Source organism: Lytechinus variegatus, chromosome 2, assembly GCF_018143015.1.
Source record: "Lytechinus variegatus isolate NC3 chromosome 2, Lvar_3.0, whole genome shotgun sequence".
NCBI lineage: Eukaryota > Metazoa > Echinodermata > Echinoidea > Temnopleuroida > Toxopneustidae > Lytechinus > Lytechinus variegatus.
Window position 1 is genome coordinate 73,556,585 of NC_054741.1, and position 18,707 is coordinate 73,575,291.

At 36.4% G+C, this 18,707-nt stretch overlaps 2 protein-coding genes across 3 annotated transcripts; one reads left to right on the plus strand and one right to left on the minus strand.

Moving 5' to 3' along the window:
* Positions 1-1,046: 1,046 nt before the first annotated feature.
* On the minus strand, positions 1,047-8,738 carry LOC121408968 (neuferricin-like). Of its 2 annotated transcripts, none has more exons than XM_041600713.1 (4): positions 8,681-8,738; positions 5,796-6,301; positions 5,222-5,408; positions 1,047-4,405 (listed from the first exon to the last, which is right to left on the minus strand). In XM_041600713.1, the coding sequence occupies exons 2-4, from the start codon at positions 6,277-6,279 to the stop codon at positions 4,240-4,242; spliced, it is 837 nt and encodes a 278-aa protein (XP_041456647.1). In that variant the 5' UTR covers positions 6,280-6,301; positions 8,681-8,738; the 3' UTR covers positions 1,047-4,239. The 2 variants fall into 2 exon arrangements, with proteins under 2 accessions (XP_041456647.1, XP_041456648.1); XM_041600714.1 differs by having other exon boundaries at positions 8,689-8,718.
* Positions 8,739-11,333: 2,595 nt separating this feature from the next.
* LOC121408969 lies at positions 11,334-18,033 on the plus strand. Its single transcript, XM_041600715.1, has 2 exons — positions 11,334-11,523; positions 17,002-18,033. The coding sequence occupies exons 1-2, from the start codon at positions 11,512-11,514 to the stop codon at positions 17,965-17,967; spliced, it is 978 nt and encodes a 325-aa protein (XP_041456649.1). The 5' UTR covers positions 11,334-11,511; the 3' UTR covers positions 17,968-18,033.
* The last annotated feature ends 674 nt before the right edge of the window (positions 18,034-18,707 follow it).

The window sequence follows — 18,707 nt, forward strand, 5'->3', positions numbered from 1 at the left end:
GTATGACGTAAAGTGTGCTGTATGTTTTCATATTTGACTGATACCGGAATGTTACATGTTACATTTGTTGTTATGATATGTGTTCTATTTTGTGATGTTATATTTACTTTATGTGATTATGAATGCTGTATGTTATTCCATTTGATGTTGGATGTTATATGGAGCAACACATGATTAATACAATGGAGAAAGAATTTCATGTCATTCCTAGATAATCTGCCTGATAACTCTGTCATCCCAGGAGACTTGGCTTACCACATCTGCATCCATCTGTAAATCACTGAGTAGTAAACAAAACCCAAACCGAGAAGAACGTTACAATCTAGACATTATGAAACTTCACCAGATTGTAGAAAGAACAAGAGCTACACAGCTCCAATGGAGATTGTCATGGCTTAATGAAGAGAATCGAATGGCTGCAAAATAAGGTGAACTCCTGACCTCCAAATGCTTGATTGCCATGTCTTATTTGCACAATAGATACACCAATTATAATGTAATATCAACTCTATTTGCTAGCCAGGTAAGTAAATCATACAACCAATTATTTTTTATGGCAGAGAAGTTAAGAACTTATACAAAATTGATAATAACAATAAAGAAAACATTTTGTTTTTTAGACTGGAGGGGGCTAACTTTGAAGATACATGTAGGTACAGAAATGATGAGAAATATTCTAAACTCAAGAAATACAAGGATCAAACCGAGCACTGAAAGTGCATCTGGAATTCAATAGCATGAATATCAGAGCATTAAACCAAAAAAAGATCAAGCATATAGCTCAGATAAAGCAGCTGTGTAACCTTTCAGGAAAAGGTCAACATCATCCAAAACAGAAACTCATTAAACAAAAGATCCAAGCTAGATATCAAAGTCAGTCTGCACGAAAGATGTGGAACAGCCGAAAACTAACAACACAGGTACAAAAATAAGCAAGAAGTCCATATATATCCAAAGACAGCTGCACATCTGACACAGACATGATTGCTAATATATTGAACTAAAAAATGCAAGTTGTTTCAGCTAAGTTAAAGTCTTGCATTATATCTATGTTACAAGTTTTTTTTTCCTGCAAGACACTGACAAGGCATGTTTGGAAGTTGCAGCCTATATTTTGTTTAATATCATTCATTTACTTAAAAGTGGATTTGTTGTAAGAGTGGACTGTGATTTTGATGTGAAAATAGTACATTTGAAATTAAAGAGAAAAAAATATATATCTTCAAGAATATCAGTTTGTACTGCATTTATCTGAGTATTATTATACTTTATATTGCACTTGAATACATGTAATCAAACCAGTCCATACATGTTAAAGTGAAATACAAAAAAAGCGCTGAAGATAAATGGCCTCTTACTACGAGTTTTTAAATACTTTCATTCTCGATGGAGATTAAAAACATATGTGTTTCAAGTATTGGAGTTTTCTATCTCTCAAGTATTGTAACAAGCACAATATTAATATTTAACCCATCTAACAGTCATTAATTTCTCAAATAAAAATTGAAACTTTGTTAAATTTGATACTAATACAGAGTTGTGGTGTCAATTCAGAGAGAAAATTAAGAGAGTGATATGGATGTCATGATATCAAAATTTCTGCTGCTAGAAAATGGCTGGTGATAAAAAACTAGTGTAGGGCATATATGTATACTTCAATACAAACTGCACTTACACCTTCGGAAAAAAAAAATCCAGATTTATCTGGAAGATGTAAAAGGCAGTCCTTAACATTGCACCCATCGGAATACATAACTTTCCTTTATGTTACAGGTAGATACAGGCATGGACCTACTAGGTCCATGGTACAGGTAAACTGATTTTTTTTAAATAATTATCAAAAACACATATTCCATTGATATACAGTATAATCAAATTGTTTCTTATTTCAGAACAATGTCATTTACATCAGGAAGCGACTTTCATATTGTAGCGCCTGAAGATTCTTGCCTAAGAGGGCACATTACATATAAGAAGTGTGGGAAGAATACAAGCTTATACAGAGAAGATCGGAATCAATGATAGATGTCAGAAATCCAGAATAATCAGTAAAATGACGTATATCCTTAATTGTTGTTATTCACAATCTGAATGTGTCATAATTGTTACATAAACTGTATTAACTTTGAACTTAAAACCAATTGAGAAAGATTGTTATTTAGCATGAAAGATTGTTATTTAGCATTAATCAATTGTGAATGCATGTAGCATGTGAACATACAGCGAGATCTGACATGTAAGAGATTGAGCACATGGTGAATTTTGGCGTGTACGAAATTGGAAAGAGTGGGAGCATTTCAGTATGCTTCCTAAAGATGCCTGTTTTTATACAGATCAAGTAATGGCCAATATGATTATTATTTAAAAATTCACATCATATGTTGTACAGATATACCTATGAAGGCAATAATGCAGGTTGGACAGTCTGCATTTAAAATTCTGTTAAAAATAACGGTATCAATAAAGGGTCCAGGTTTCCATGTTGAAATCGATACATCCAGGATGACCCACTTCATATGTGAACCAAAATGGAGTAAAGAATCAGACTGTGGTGGATATCAATGAAGAAAAGAAATGATGGTGATACTTGCTTTCAATTTTGAAAGATCTCCAAGCTGTTTTTCTTAGGCATGCAACAGTGGAAATTCAAAAGTCAATATTGGTGTTGAAGGAAGAAAGACAACTTTCTGGATGTCAAGAGATAGGTACTAATTGATGATAAATAATTACATTTTGTATGGTAGCTGCCTATGGCAATTTTGATCAAAATTGAAAAAAGGAAAACACTGGCAAAATCCTGGCACAAACCTCATCAAATATAGAGGAGAGCATAAAGAGAGAATTTCACCAAGACTTATAAGAAACAAAACAACTTGTTTAGTCTTGAACTTTAATTCCATAATCTGTAACTTCCAATGAGAGAAGCAAAGTGTGGCGTATTATAAGCAATAAAAAATCATGAAAATTTTGAAAAAAACTTTGTTTTTTAGAACAGTGGAACAAATTAAAAAGAAGCAGTCTTATGTGATAGACAAGGCCAGAAAAAGAGAAAAATTATCAAAACAGGCAAGTTTAACCAATATGCCACAGTTTTCCATCAGTGTTGCCAAAGAGATTTGCGGCCCAGACTTTCAACAAGCACAATCAATGATCTTCTGAGGATCAAGACTCAGAACCCCAGCCAGGGAGCTTTGATGCCAAGTCAGCTGTCAATCAATGGTGGCACAGTTCTAAGGGAAGACCTGGTCCCAATACTACATCCTAAAAAAAAAATTTGTTTCAGCTAAGTTCAATTTGCAGTCAGTGTGGCTTAAGTCAGGCTCATGTAAGTTAGGGTGTGTGTATCGCATAATTCTGATACTGAAGAGCCTTATGATGATATGTTGTGCTACTTGTCATTTTAGACAACTCGGCCTTGGTGTCCTTTTGACCAGAAATAGATGCCCTTTAAAATAGCCTTGATGCCTCTTGAAATTTTGGGGTATCCAAGGCCACTTTGCCCCTAGTTGGGAGTGCCCTTTTAAAAATAACCTTGACCTTACAAAAATCTTATTTTGAGCCCTAACACCAGTTTCAAGATTTTTATTTTATTTAAAAAAAATAAGTGTGCTCATGATAAGTTATATATCACAACTACAAATCCAAACTCTATGGAGATATATGACTCCTTTGGAGATTTAATTTATAGAACTTAAAACTGTTCATGCTTAAATCTGAGGAACAATGCTTGGATTTATTGCTTGAGCATTGGAAGGTGATTCACAAACAGCTAAAATCAATTTTAAATGAGTTGATTTCAATACTTTGAGGATTTTATTTTTAAAGCTTTTAGCAAATTGATTTTTGCTGTTGTTTGTGAATCAACACCCTTGTGCTGGTTTTCGTTAGTCAGCTTTTGCATGAGTTGGTTAAGGCCTACATTTCTTCAATTTGATAAAGGACTCAGTTTCACAAAACTTATCAACAGCATTTTAAAAGCTGGTATGATAAGCAACCAAATGGTGCCATTTCATTAGTCAATAAGATGAGTGAATTTGTAAAATCTTGATGAAAAAGATGGGCATTTGGTAAATGACAAAATTCAAAGTGCCCAAGGAGAGATGCCCTCTATAATGTATAGACACATGTTTGATTGCCAACAATTTATCTTACGACTTTCATGATGGAAAAGTAAAAACAATTTAGGGGAAAATTGTTTACAAATGCATCTCCCTAGCCATAGCATGAGGAACATATCTTTCAGGCATCACCAACACAGGAAACAGATGAAGGAGGACAGTTGTCATACAGACGAAGATGAGGATTGTGTAGCTCAGATTCTTTGATGCACGCACAGCGCCATTTGTTGGTACCAGGGTTGAAGAGCTTACGAGGAACACCAATCCAATCTCGTGAAATGCCTCCGCTTTATGTGTATGACAAAGACAGGAAAAAAAGACGGACATACAAGATAATGTAAAAGGTGTATCAATATTACATGCACACATTCCTTTGTTCTTGAAACATCGTCTAATTGAAAAAAAAAGTTGAGTGGAATTCCCAAAGCTTGTTTCATCTGCATAACATAATCTGTAGCGTTTTGTTACAGTATATGATTTCTAAGGAGGTTATGTTTATGCGATCAAATGAAACAGGTGATTTTTACTTGATCAAAGGTGTGGTCTTTATCACTGTCCATATTCCGATGGTTGCAGCTACTACCGTACAGAAATTCTGTAATGTGATGCATTGCAATACTGGAAGCACAAAGGCATTTATTAGCATGTTCGATTTTCAATGAGCATCACAAAATACCTGGGCACATTTGATACCATACCATATCAGAATAGTTTACTAGAACATCCTTCACCTTTGAATGTGAATGATCAGTATGTATGGTCTGCATCCCGCTATGGAGCTGAGAAATAACAAAATGGCTTAAACTCCAAAATAGCCACACAGATTACCTATCTTGTGAAAAATGTTGTTTTTTTCACTAACCCAAAGATAACGTGCATACACATATAAGGTGTTCATTCATTTAATACAATTTATAGTCAAAACTTAAATACACACTCGATCCCCTGTACTTTTTCACAAAAAGGTGGAAAATATCCCCAATAAGTGAGAATTCCATTTTTATTAAAAAGAAAAAAATTGCCATTGAAGCCAAAGCCTTATAGCTTCAGGATGAAAATACCGTACTTTAATATTATACATAAGCTCTAAAAGCTAATCTTACCTCCTATTTGAGCACCAGAGTCTTAAACCTGATGATTGCCTCCATTCTGAGTTGCATGGAGGATACTTATTCCTGTGATCAGCTTCATCTGATTTCAATTTCCTTCCTTCCTCAATGGCCTTGTGCGCTGCCCTCAGGTTGTTCGTTGGCTCTCCCTCATCATTGTAAAAGTGACCAATCAGTTTTCCTGTTTGACAGACACAAGTTGATATGTAAAAATTTAAACTGAACAGCTTAAAAAACATCATGCCTCTAGCAAGAATTCCAAAATGTATTAAATGCAAGCGATTTTCCACCTTTCAAATCGATGAATTCACTGAGCTATTCAACTTTATAAATACTTGGACTCAAAATATGTTTGTTTTATCAGCCAACCATCATACAAGCTTACACCTTTTCAAGAATGATCATAAATTATTTTAATAGGTAACTTTGTGTATTTTGATCAACAATGGACACAGTTCAAAGTTTAGCTATAGCAAAATCTGGACAACCATCAATAACAAAGCTAAAAAGAAAAACAAATAAAAACAATCTCATCTACAAGAGTGTGAAACAATAATCTTAATCTTACCAACATAAGTGTATTCTTTTTCAAAGAATGAGACCCAATCATCAATGCCAACCATATCTTTAGGGGTAAGCCCCGCTACATCTGGTATCAGTCCTTCTTCAGTGAAATCTCCAGACACATAAGCCTTGGAGCCGTCCCTCCCAGCAAAAAAGCTGTATCCCCCTCCCGGGCCGTAGTGTTTCTCCCCCTTGCTGACATCAAAGACCTTCCCCATAATGGCTATGTGAAGTCCAGGGCTATTCTTGCTTCCATCAAATGCCTTCAATGAATCTACAGTGAACAGTTTTCCAGAGTCCTCAACATTTTCTGGACTGGTCATTTTTGCAACATTTTCACGAGAAAATAGACCCACGACCTCAGAGGTGAGGGTGTTGACCTGAGACTGTAATTGGACAATCCTGGGGTCAGAGTCAGGAATGATGTAGAATGCAGCAATGGCGATGACAGCAACCAGGAATCCTATAGCATATCCAGATGAAGCCATCTCGTAAGTTGTATTTACATTGCTGCAGAATGAAGAACAATTATCAGTTCAATACAACTCATGGTTTAATCAGTGGTCAGTACTTTTATCATCATTGTGTTAGCATTAAAATGTGGAATAAATAGGCCTGTTTCAAAGATATTCTATTTCATGCATACTCTTCAATGAAAGAGACCTCTTGACAACCTGAAAGGATGGCAGATGCTTTTCAGAGCTAAACAAGTTATTCAAAGTATTGGAGATCCTTTGAGATCAATCTTCTAACATCTTCAAATCTTATACTTTTGAAGAGAAGGTTGTTCTTGAAAACCTGAAAGCTTGCCAGAGGTTTGTCAGATAGTGCAGCAATTTAAGGTATGCAATCTGGAATCTTCTAACAAGCACAATTATAGACACATGACGTCACACTACTCATAGGAAGGGGGATATGTACAGGAAACAATAGATTGCAAAACATCCATAAATCTTAATTACTAAAATACACAGCCCTGAATTACTTAGGGGTCCACAGGGGAAAAGCATCCATAAATTCTAATCATTTAATATAACTGTCTAACTGATTGAATAATCTTTTATTGTGCAACAAGCTTATTGCTTCTTAGACTTTTTAGCTAGTACCAGTTGTACCTGTAGTAGGAACCTTGGAAGTGAGGCTTGTACTCATCAAACAATTTGGAGGTTATATATGAGAAATAAAAACTTCTACAAAAAGGTCAAAATTGCTAGCCTATAGTCATGAAATTCATGGCAACCAAGGCAAAATTTATTAAAAGACAGGCAAAGATTTAAAAAATCCTTGAATCTATTTCCTATAAGAGACAAATTACACATTTTCTTTTCTCTACCAGGTACTATTTATTTTACATAGTTTGACTGAAGTTTCGATATGTCCTTTCTTCTATTTTTTCTATTTCTTTTCTCTCTTCCTTCTATTCTCCTCTTCGTGTAGACCAAAAGCTTCAGTCTCTGTATTTTGGTTGTTCCGCTAAACTACGTTGGCTCCACTCACGAATACATAGACTGAAGAGCTTGGAGGCCGTACGTACAGCCAACGAATAAAGTGAACTAACGTTTTACAGGTTGCGATTTTAAACTGTTAAGCGAAATTTACAGTTTCATGGCTTCCATTATCAGGGAAATATAAGTAATTGCGTACCTTGGACTGGAGTTATTGATAAAAATCCTCTGGATGATCAAGAAAATTTTCATCTAAGACATTTTCACCTGAGCTGCCGATTTTTCTTGCAAGTTGCCATCTTGAATGACGTCATTATCGTTAATAACTTTTTAATGTCTCGATATATCAAATGTCCTCTGCTACCTGTGATCATAGCGGTTTAGCTCGCATGTGGGGCAGATCACATAATAATTAATATCAAAAGCAATATCGATATCACGTTCGTAAATTGTCGATGCACTCTCCATTCGTTTGTAATTTTGGCTGTTATTTTGGGAGTGATTTTGGTGTCCAGTGTCCAAGTCGCAAGAAAACCTCGGTAAAGTACTATTTTCATACCTTTGATATATTTCTTTGACATTTATTCATTGATTATGAATTATAAATTGATATCTTGTAGTTGATAAATCCTTAGAGTGTAAATTCGATGTAAAAAAGCATATCGAATTCTAGACAGTTAATCGACAAAAGGGAAGATGTGAAAACACATGCGAGCTCACTCTAACACACTACCGTCGGTGAATGACAGTAAAATGTCAGAAATGTTGAATAAATCCCCAGAAACGACGGTTGTTCCTATCTACTCTTCATGTTGTTATTGTTGTCGCTATTTTTGCTGTTGTTCAGATTCTTTTTCTTCCTCATCCCTTTCTTCCATAATTCTACTTTTCCTACTCCTCCCCTTCCTTCTTCTATCCCTCCTTCCTCATTATATTCTTGTATGTATTACCTCTATATCTTATTTATTAATAATAGTAAATTTTTGATTTTTATTCTTCACTTTTTAAAATATATTTTACCATTTTATTCTGACTTAATTCTATTGTCGAGGACCCTTCTTGAAATAAGCTTTTGATATTTCGTGGGTCATCCTTTGCAAGCCTATTGTTTTCAATGCTACCGTATAGCCCTATCTTCTTCTTATGTTAATTGTTATGGTGACTTGCCAAATAAAATCAATCAATCAATGCATGCAATGCCTCGGCTCTACATGAAGTTTAACTGAACACAACACAAAATTACACATGTGGGACGGACACACATTACCGTCGACGCGCTACGACTGTCTGAAAAGGCTATTAAAATGCATTTTGTATCATTTTAGAAAGCCTCACGTAGTACATGAGAACCGTTGAAGTGACATTTAAAAACCAAGAAAATTAATCAAATGAGATAAATGACATTAATAATACTATATTTTGCGACCTCTCAATTTCCCCTTACCTCCTTACATCTTACATCTGTCTTTTCCTTGCAATTCAACCTACGTTTTCGCTTCAACGCGACACTAGTATTATTCAAAGAAAGAAGGAGCTGGGGAGAGAGAGCTAGAGAAAGAAAGTGAGGGGGGGGTAGCACCCAAAGGTAGCACCGTTGGTGTTACTGATTGATCGATTGATTTTAATTCGTCAAGAATATCACTAGATGAAAAATACAATAATTTGATAATACCTTGCACGCCAAGGGCCAGGGGAAGGCGAGTAACCGAGGGAGTGAATACATGTAGATGTTCTCTTCTGCATACGGCAGGGGAAGGCGGGGTAAGTTGTGACACTTTTTGCATTTTGCATGTTAGAATTTATATGACTAAAATAATATTGTAGAAAAAGGAACCTAGCCTTTAGATTTGATTCTTGGGAAATATTATTCACCTTTATATAGCTTTCTACCCACATACTGAAAGTCATTGTGACCAGTGGCGTAGCTAGGATTTTTTTCCCGGGGGGCACTGGGGGGTCCTTGATTTTTCAGGGGGGCACCGGCCATTTTCCGATGTGTGTCTATGTGTCCACAAGGGAGGATCTGACTTTCGGCAATAGGGGACCAGGCCAGAAATTATCTTCACAAATATCATTCACTTCTTATTCTTATTCTTATAACAGAACATAAACATAAAATAATCTCATAAGCCTTATAAAAGTGCGAGCGCGAAGCGCGAGCGATTTTTTTTCTTTAATGTATTTTTCCTGAAAATCTAATTTTCTGGGCAATGTGTGATCCTGAACAAGATTCGTATGTACCCCCAAGCACGAACAGAATTTTTATCAACAGTTCTAGCATTATCGAAAAGAGACCTGTTAAGGACTGCTTACAGTTAACCACGAAGACGGTATATATTTCAATAATGCGAGCGCGAAGCGCGAGCAAATTTTTTGACATTCCGACCTAAAAAAAGGTCATTCTAAACACGTTTTGTATTAATTAATGGGATAGGTATGTAACTAAACAATTGATGCGAGCGCGAAGCGCAAGAGGAAGAAAATTGAGATTTTAGACCTAAAAGCAGGACACTCTATTCATATTTTGTAAGTCATAAATAGGATATAGTCAATTGGGTATCATTAATAATGCGATCGTGAAGCGTGAGCAGACAATTATTGATATTCTGATGTAAAACTGGATAATATAAAGAACATGCAGGCTATCGCGCATGTTTTATATTTAGACCTAAAATCTGGGCATTCTGAATACATTTGTTTAATGGAACATTATGGAATACACGTAGACAATATAAACTTGGCAAATCAAACAATGTGACCACGCAGCGTGAGCTTAAAATGCTGATATGTAGACCATAAAACGGACATTTTACAGAGCACTTAAATTTGTAAATGAAAAAAAATAATGAAAGCTCGATGTCCGAGCTAAAATATGTTTTGCATATTGACTTCAAAACTTGCTCCACATCAGCCTATTGAGCAAGATATGAATCCCATCGAACAGGCAATTATGGCGCGAAGCGCCAGCAAAAATTCTGAGTAACATGAAAATATTTTTTTAATTGCAAGTCTTCCCCTCACATTATTTCATTCACTCGTCTTCCTCCTCTTCTTTTTTCTTCTGTCTTTTTTCTTCTTTTCCTCTTTCTTTCTGCTTTCTCCCTTTTTTCTTTTCTTTTTTTTTGCTCTGCCAATTTTTTCTGGGGGGGCACCTGGGGGGGGCACGTGCCCCTCAGGCCCCCCGTAGCTACGCCACTGATTGTGACCTTTCAAAAAAACGATGTCAAATGGCTCAACTTGCCCCATCGATGGGGTAAAATGTGCCACCTTCTGGGGTAAGTTGAGCCACAAAAAACTATGTACAAAATGTATGCAAGAAGAGCCATCATGTCATTTTTTTTTTTATTTTAAGTCTTTTCACTTGTTAGTTCTCTATAAATACTAACATCCTCTAAAAGTAAAAGAATTGTCATGTGAATTTGCTCCTTTCTGCCTGCTTATCAATGGCATTTTAAGATTTGTTTTTTTTATTATTACTATACAATACCATACAAATTACTATAGCTCAACTTAATTGCCCCATGTTGGCTGGCTCAAATTACCCCAGTCCGACGTTCATGCGATATTTTCACATCCACACATTTCTTATGCATCCATCATCTAAAAGACTATGAGAATCCATACCTGGACAAACAATATTGTTCTTATTTCTTCATTATATTCAAAGATGTGTGCGGGTAAAAAGCACTTACCTATTTCACACCCTTTTTTACTTTTTTTGCTGAAATTTGAACCTATGGGAAGATGGGAGGTATATATGACCCCAAGTCTGTATGGAATCCTACATGCATCTTCGTTATTTTAAACAGTACTGTACTATTGTGCTAAATGATGCCTGTCTGATTATTTTGTTTGGGAAGAGAAAGATATACATACATTATATATAGAGAGGGAGAGAGAGAGAGGGGGAGGGGGATGAAACTACATGTTTTTAGATATATATATATATATATATAATTAATGATTTCACTCATTAGACCCTAGTCACTGTGGAGGATATTAATAATGGTTGTTCAAACACAGCCGTTACCCAAAACGTCAAATAGCTATTATCTGCTTTGTTTCATTGCCCTCCCAATATTCTTACTGACGTAAATTTGATTGATAATCAGAACTCAAAGTCAATTAACCTTTTCTTTGTGCAAGCTGTTACATGCATGAGCTTTATAGGGGTAAATTCGTCAGAAGAATCTTAAGTTATTATCATTTTAAGACATTGCCTGCTTAACGTAACGTATGGGTGTACGTCGTTAACTTTGCTATACTCACGTCAGTATGTCAAGCATGGTAAGTTTTACAGCATGATGTTAATTCTGTGATTCGTATATAGAAAGATTAACAAGATTTTTATTTTCTTAATTTCTTGGCAAATCCTAACCAATTCCAGCAATTATGGTATAGCGATGATAAATTAGCCTAATTCCTTGAATGAACCATCTATTGAAAACGGTGACGAGCCAGGATTGACCAGGGAGGGGTCGAGAAGGATCCCGTTTTTATTACCAAACTTCTTTGACAAGCAAAAAAGGTCATTACAATTCCCGTATGCATCTCATGGTATAAGTTTTTTTTTTATGCAGGTTCTTTTATAATTCAACTTTTGTGTTATCTTCCTTATTTACTTTTATGGTTTGATATGTTACGTAATTTGTAAAATAAATCTGCATGAAATCAAGCGACCTAGGAAGCGTGGCAATTCAATTTAAATTTCAATTGAAAAATGAGATAGGCCTATCTTGCAAATTTTGCCCATGCAAGTTTTTTTAAATACACTTTAGAATAAACAGTAGAGACGATAAAACACTGTTAAAGACTGTTTTCTGTTTTCTTTAGTTTTGAATATTTGGAGTTAATGAACGAAATACTTCGCAATGATTTAAGGCCTATTTTTTTATTATCAAAAGAGCAAATTATTGGTTCACCAGTCTTGGTGTAAAAACCTTGTGAAACTCTGAAAGGGGGATTTTGAGGGAGCAAAGCGACCGAACCCTTAAAAAATTGTTTGATTTTTAATCCTCAAAATTTGATTTCTGGAGCATTTACAGTTATAGTGTAATAAAAATTTTATCTTTAAAAAAAAAATCTCCCCCTTTCCTTTTCTGTTTTGTATTTCTGCGCCCTAAAATTTGAAATTATTTCTCTGCAAGTGCTGTAAACACTGTGGACTCAGATGTTATGTAAATAACCACTTTCAGAACTATAACAGGACAGCAAAATATGATGCGATTCTGAGAAAAAATCATGCGAGAAAGCAAAGCACCAGACTAGGTTTGATGCATTCAACGTCAAATGGGACGGGTGCACAAAGTATATCTTTAATCTAAATATTATATAGCAGCTTTGGTTGTTTCATATTTTTATACTTAAAAAATATACCCTGATATATTTTATTTCATCATTGACAATCATCATGAAATAATGGAATTGGGTTTTAATGGCAATTAGATAATGGAACACGGAACGTGATTAATTTTCAACAAATTAATATATCATGAATACACTGTCGCTCGGTCTCCAATATAGATCAGGGATCCGTCTTGCAAAGAGTTGCGATTAATCTGATCAATCGCAACTATATGGAAAGCTAGTAAAGTCAACATACGAAATGCATGTTTGTTCTAAAGATTTTCTAAATATGAAAGTATATCCATGAATTCATTGATTTCTAAACAATTTGGTGAGTTCTTCTTTGTTTGCAAAGGACATTTTGCAAATTTCCTGGAGAAAAAATTATGGCACTGTGGATTTCCATTGAGTTACGGTTGATTGGATCAATCGTAACTCTTGTAATACAGGGCACAGACGGCAGAAGCGGGGGGGGGGGGGACGTGTCCCCCCTAAATTTGTTGTTGATGACCTTTTGTTTTTGTTTTTTTGCTTGTCAATTTATTTTCCTACGTCCCCCCTAAAATTTTTGGTTGAGACCTTTTTTTTTTTGGGGGGGGGCTTGTCAAATTTTTTTTGGTTGTCCCCTCCTTAAATTTTTTGCTTCCGCCGCCAATGATACAGGGCACAGGGGTCGCGGAACGGTTTTAAAAGGGGGAGGGCTGAGCCAAAAGCGGGGGGCTGACAATGCAAAAATTATAATTAGATGGTCATTTTGTACACGATTTAGGGAAAAAAGTGTGTGGGGGGGCTAACCCCCCCCCCGCCCCCGCAGCCCCTTTAGATGGAAATAATCACTACGTCTATTTATTGCAAATTAAAAAAATAATAGTATGAAGGCTAATTATCATTCTGTATATACGCAGAGATGAAAGAAGAATGGATATACAATAACAATATAATTCCGCAGGTTTATTGCCATTTCGTCCACTGCCATTTTGTCCACTACCCACATGGTCTAATATCATTTCGTCTACCATCAGTTGGTCCACTATCCACATGGTCCAATTACCATTTCGTCCAATCACCATTTCGTCTAATAGCCATTTCGTCTATTATCATTTGGTCTAATAGCCATTTGGTCTAATGGTATTTTTTTGCCAATTGGTCCAATAGCCACTTTGTCCACTATCATTACGTCTATTCCCATTTGGTCTAATAGCCAAATGGTCTAAAGGCAAATGGTCTAATAACCACTTGGTCTACTTTCATTTCGTCCATGTTCCATTTGGTCTAACTGCATTTGGTCTACTATCACTTGGTCTAAACTCATTTCGGCTAACAATCATTTGGTCTAATTGCCATTTGGTCTAATAGCCAATATGTCCAATTGCCATTTTGGCTAATCACCATTTCGTCTAATATTCATTTCGTCTAATACGCATACTGGTCTACTATGCTGCACTAGCTCCCTCTACGACCCGAGTCGACTCTATTCGCGATTGTGGGCCTAATTAATTACCAATTCTCTTCAACTTCTTGATTTATTTTATCACTGTTGACTAGTGTTGTTCGTCATTGATTACTTTGCATTATGGAAGTGTTTTCCACCCAAAGGGGGAAGCAATGTGTGTCTTATCGAGGTTATACATACACGATACGGGCGAGGAAAAACGGAATGGTATACTGGCGATGGCGAAAGGGGGCGCCAAAAAGGGGAAGGAAAGAGAGGAAAAGAAAAGGGAGAGAAAAAAAAGAGGGAAAGAAGAAGAGAAAGCGAAAAAAATGGGGAAGAAAGAGAGAAGGAAAAAAAGGAAGAGGGAAGAGGGAGAAAGAAAAGGAAAAAAGGAAAGGGAAACATCTCATGCTTCGCGCTCGCATTAATAATTTATTGAGATATGTATCCTGTACATAATAACAAAAGAAAAATGATTAAAATCTCCCACTTTTGAGATCTGAAAATAGGGAAACAGCTTCAGCTCTTGCTGCGCGCTCACATTTTTATTTATGATACATCCATCTCTTCTTGAATTCCTTCAAACAATCCTTAATCTGTTACTTCTTTATGTCAATAATTAACCAACATTTTCGGCAATAATTGCAGTAATTGTTCATTTTAAGATGATTATGTATCCTGTATTACAGGGAGTGTTCAAAGTGTCCTGAAATATCAGTTTCTTTTAACTCGCCGTGCACATGTTTGTATATTCATTTCTAAACTGGATATATAGTGACGTGGATTGTCAATGTCTAATTCCTTCCTTCAGCTTTTTCTCGTCTCATTCACCGTTTTCTTTTCCCTCCTTCCCTTTTTCTCTTTTTTTCTCCCCCACCCTTTTCTCTTTTTTGGGGCCGTCAATAAGGAGGGGCGGACGCTTTGCCCTCCTCGAAATGCCTATGTATCCACTTTATGAATGCTTACAAACAGTCCTTAAAACGTCATTTTTCATGTCAGAATATCACAAATTTCGACCCGCGCTCGCATTGTTTATTTAGATGTGTATTATGTATTATTTACAAAAAGTGATTAAAGTGCCCCGTTTTGAGGTCTGAATATAGGAAAATTTCAGCTCGCACTGTGATGTTGCATTTACAAAAGTAAAATATGTATCTTCAAGAATTCCTAAACGCAGTCCTTAAAACGCCCCTGTTTCATGTCAGTATATGGAAAATTCTCAGCTCGCGCTGCGCGCTTGCAATCCTCGCATTAGTTATTAATCTAGAGAAATGTTCAGGATTTCAAACAGTGTCAAGACTTACGATTTTATGTGTAAAATAATAGTGGGCCAACATGAAATAAAATGTTTATAAAAAAAAAGATCAGCTCGCGCAAGCAAAAAAAAAAAACACGGAAAAAACCCTCTTCGATCCGCAGACAGGGGAATATATAAATGAATGAACATTTTTCGAGCAACAGCCCCCCCCCCTGCCCCCATTAGCAAAAGCTAGATCCGCAAAAGGGATGTGTTATAATTATACCCGGCAGGCCTATATACTCGCGACCAAAAATCTACTCTAGTGATTTCAATACCCCCCCTTCCTGTAAACTCCTGGATCCGCGCCTACGTAGTAGTAATTATTTTAATTATGTATATTATTTCTATTATGATTATCCTTATTATTATCATTTTTGTTAATATTAGTAATATGATCATCATAATTATTATTATTAGTAGTATTATTGTGAATTTTATTATTATTATTATTATTTATTAGTATCATTATGATGATTATCATTCTTATTATTATATCCATTAATTACTACAGCATGAGTATATCACAAACATTATACTCATCGTTATTGTCAATACTACTAGGCCTACATTAATTAGGCGCAGGCGGGCTTCTAGCGACGGGAAACGAACAAAAAGGGAGAGGATAGTACAGGGAAAGAAGAAAGGACAGATCGGGAAGAGCTTTTTTTTTTTTTTGGGGGGGGGGTGGGGGGTATATTGATCAATAATATTTCTTTAAAAGGCTATATTGTCTTTCATCTGTTTATCGTATTTTGATATCGGAATACAATATTCTCCTTTCTTTTTTTAAATAAAAATTGAGCGACAAATTAAATTAAAAGGACCCTTTTCCATTTTCCCATCTTAGTTCCCCCTTTTATATGTGTGTGTGTGCGTGTGTGTGTGCGTTTTAGGGGGGTGGGGGTGCCTGAATTGCTGTACCCACTGAATCGACCCTTGCGATAGTAGTTATCATCATAGTTTTTAGGGTTTTTTTAAAACTAATATCATCAATAATTTCAAGGTATTAAAGTCATTTCGCTCCCCTCCTCGGATAACGCAAATTATTTGTATTAGACGAAATGGCTATTGGACCGAATGGCTATTAGACTAAATGGCTATTGGACGATTTGGGAATTGGACGAAATGGTTAGTAGACGATTTGGTTGGTAGACGAACTGATTATTGGACCTAATGGTTGATGGACGAAATGACTATTAGACGAAATGGCAATTGGACGAGTTGATAAGTAGACGATGTGGATATTGGACCAACTGAAATTAGCCGACATGGCTATTGGACCAAATGAACGGTGGACGAACTGGTTAATGGACGATTTGGCATTAGACCAAATGGATTTAGACGAAATGGTTGGTAGACGAAATGGTTGTAGACGAATTGGCTATAGACTAACTGGCTATTAGACTAAATGGCTATTAGACGAAATGGTGATTGGACGAAATGGGTGGTAGACGAAATGTTGATGGACGAAATGGCATTAGACGAAATGAATGTAGACCATGTGGTGAGTGGACGGGATGGCAGTAGACGAATTGGCAATTTACCATTCCGCATACTATGTCTTCTTCCGGGGTCTTGTTATTGTTGAGAGGAGCCCATTGCCCAATGGTCTCTTAATTCATTTGCAGCTAACATGTAAACTACGATTAATAATGCCATAATGTTACTGTTTCACTATGTCCAGGCTGGAATCAGCTATTTTCCTGCTCTTCTACTTCTCATGGCTGTCACGAGTACAGCAGCAGCCTACGGACCCTACTCGCAATTCCACCGTGATCGACGAGCGATTCGTGCACGCACGATGGCGACAGGAGAAGATCACATCACCCATGCTTCCATTAAGATGAGGATGTTGAACGAAGGTCGGTCTCAAGTTGCAGTCAATCCCGTCCGAGCCAAGCGATTTATAAACGCAGCGTCCGGAATTCAGCAGCAGCCTAAAGTGTCCGAGGCATTCAAGGAGTATGCAGGTAACCAATACGGACAAGTTTTCCCAGGTAAAGAACGCGCATCGGAGCTGGTAGACCAAATCCAACATGGGTACGTGCAACCGCCACGAGCACCATTTCCGAAAAACGCAGTCTATGAAGACCTTCTTACCCGACAGAGGAAGGATGGTCGAGATGGTCATCTATCTCGAAAACCCGAAAACTTGGGCAAAGTGAAAGATGAGGTGGACGATTTCCTGCAGCTTATGCATGAAATGGGCATCCTCGAAGACCCTGAGGATGATGTCTCTAGAGGGAATAAGCATCAACGAAATACAGGTGATGCAACAAAGTCCTCATCTGCTGCCTCCTTTGTAAATCATCAGATTCATCGTCCTGATCAGACCAAAGATATGAAGTCCAATGTCCGGCAAGATATTTCTTCAGGTTACACAAATCCCCAACGATCTTCTCGTGTTGTCCAATCACGATCACCAATCCACGAGGAAGTCGCGGTTAAACGTGAGTCGTCTCCATCTCTCATTAAAGATACCCTGGATGATGAAGACGTCGATGACGAGGTCGTTGGTGTCGAAGAAGAGGCAATCATCAACATCCCGCCACAGGCACTTGCAAAGAGTGACATTAATATCGATGGGATTGATCTAGATATTATCAAAAAATTACTGGAGGAAATTATCGCTCGCAAGTCTTCAAAGTAGACACAGCTCTGTGAAATATCAATCTATAAAGCAATTAAAAATGAAAAGGATATAAGAATTTAGTGTGAGATCTAAGAAAAGCCACCGATTTGTATCGAAAATATCAATCCCATGATAAATTGAATAAAGTTTTACTAAACTTTATAAAATGTGTAATTGTAAATTTGTAATTAAGAGTAAATGAAGTCATACACTTATATCCATATTTTAAAGGCCCCTGTTCGAATTTACGTAACGATTAATAGTAGAAATTCATTGATTACGATGAAAGAAAGTGGATTTTCATGTTGGGGTGAATTGCTGGAGCAACAAAAACTTGTTTTTCAAATGATGAGATCACATCGTGTGCTATAATATAACTTGTAGTAGTTGGTTCACTTTCAGATTAAAGGCTATTCGGGTCATGACTTATTATTAAGTCATCGAAATTTGTAAAAATACGAACCCTGTATATATACATCATTCTAATTTCCAATTTTCAATATTCTGCTAAAAATATTTTCCAAGCATTCTCTCTCCGAAGTCTATAAAACAAATGAACTGCGTACTTATAAAAGTTACAGCTTATTTGCTTGACTTTTTTTAAATCTCGTACAGTTATCGCCTATGATTTCTGACTTCAGGGGGGCGTTTCATCAATATTTTCGTCCGACAAGTTGTCAGATCTGACAACTTTCCTGGATTCTGATTGGTTGAGAAGCACTGTTACTATAGTAACTGTCGGATAAAACAGGACTTGT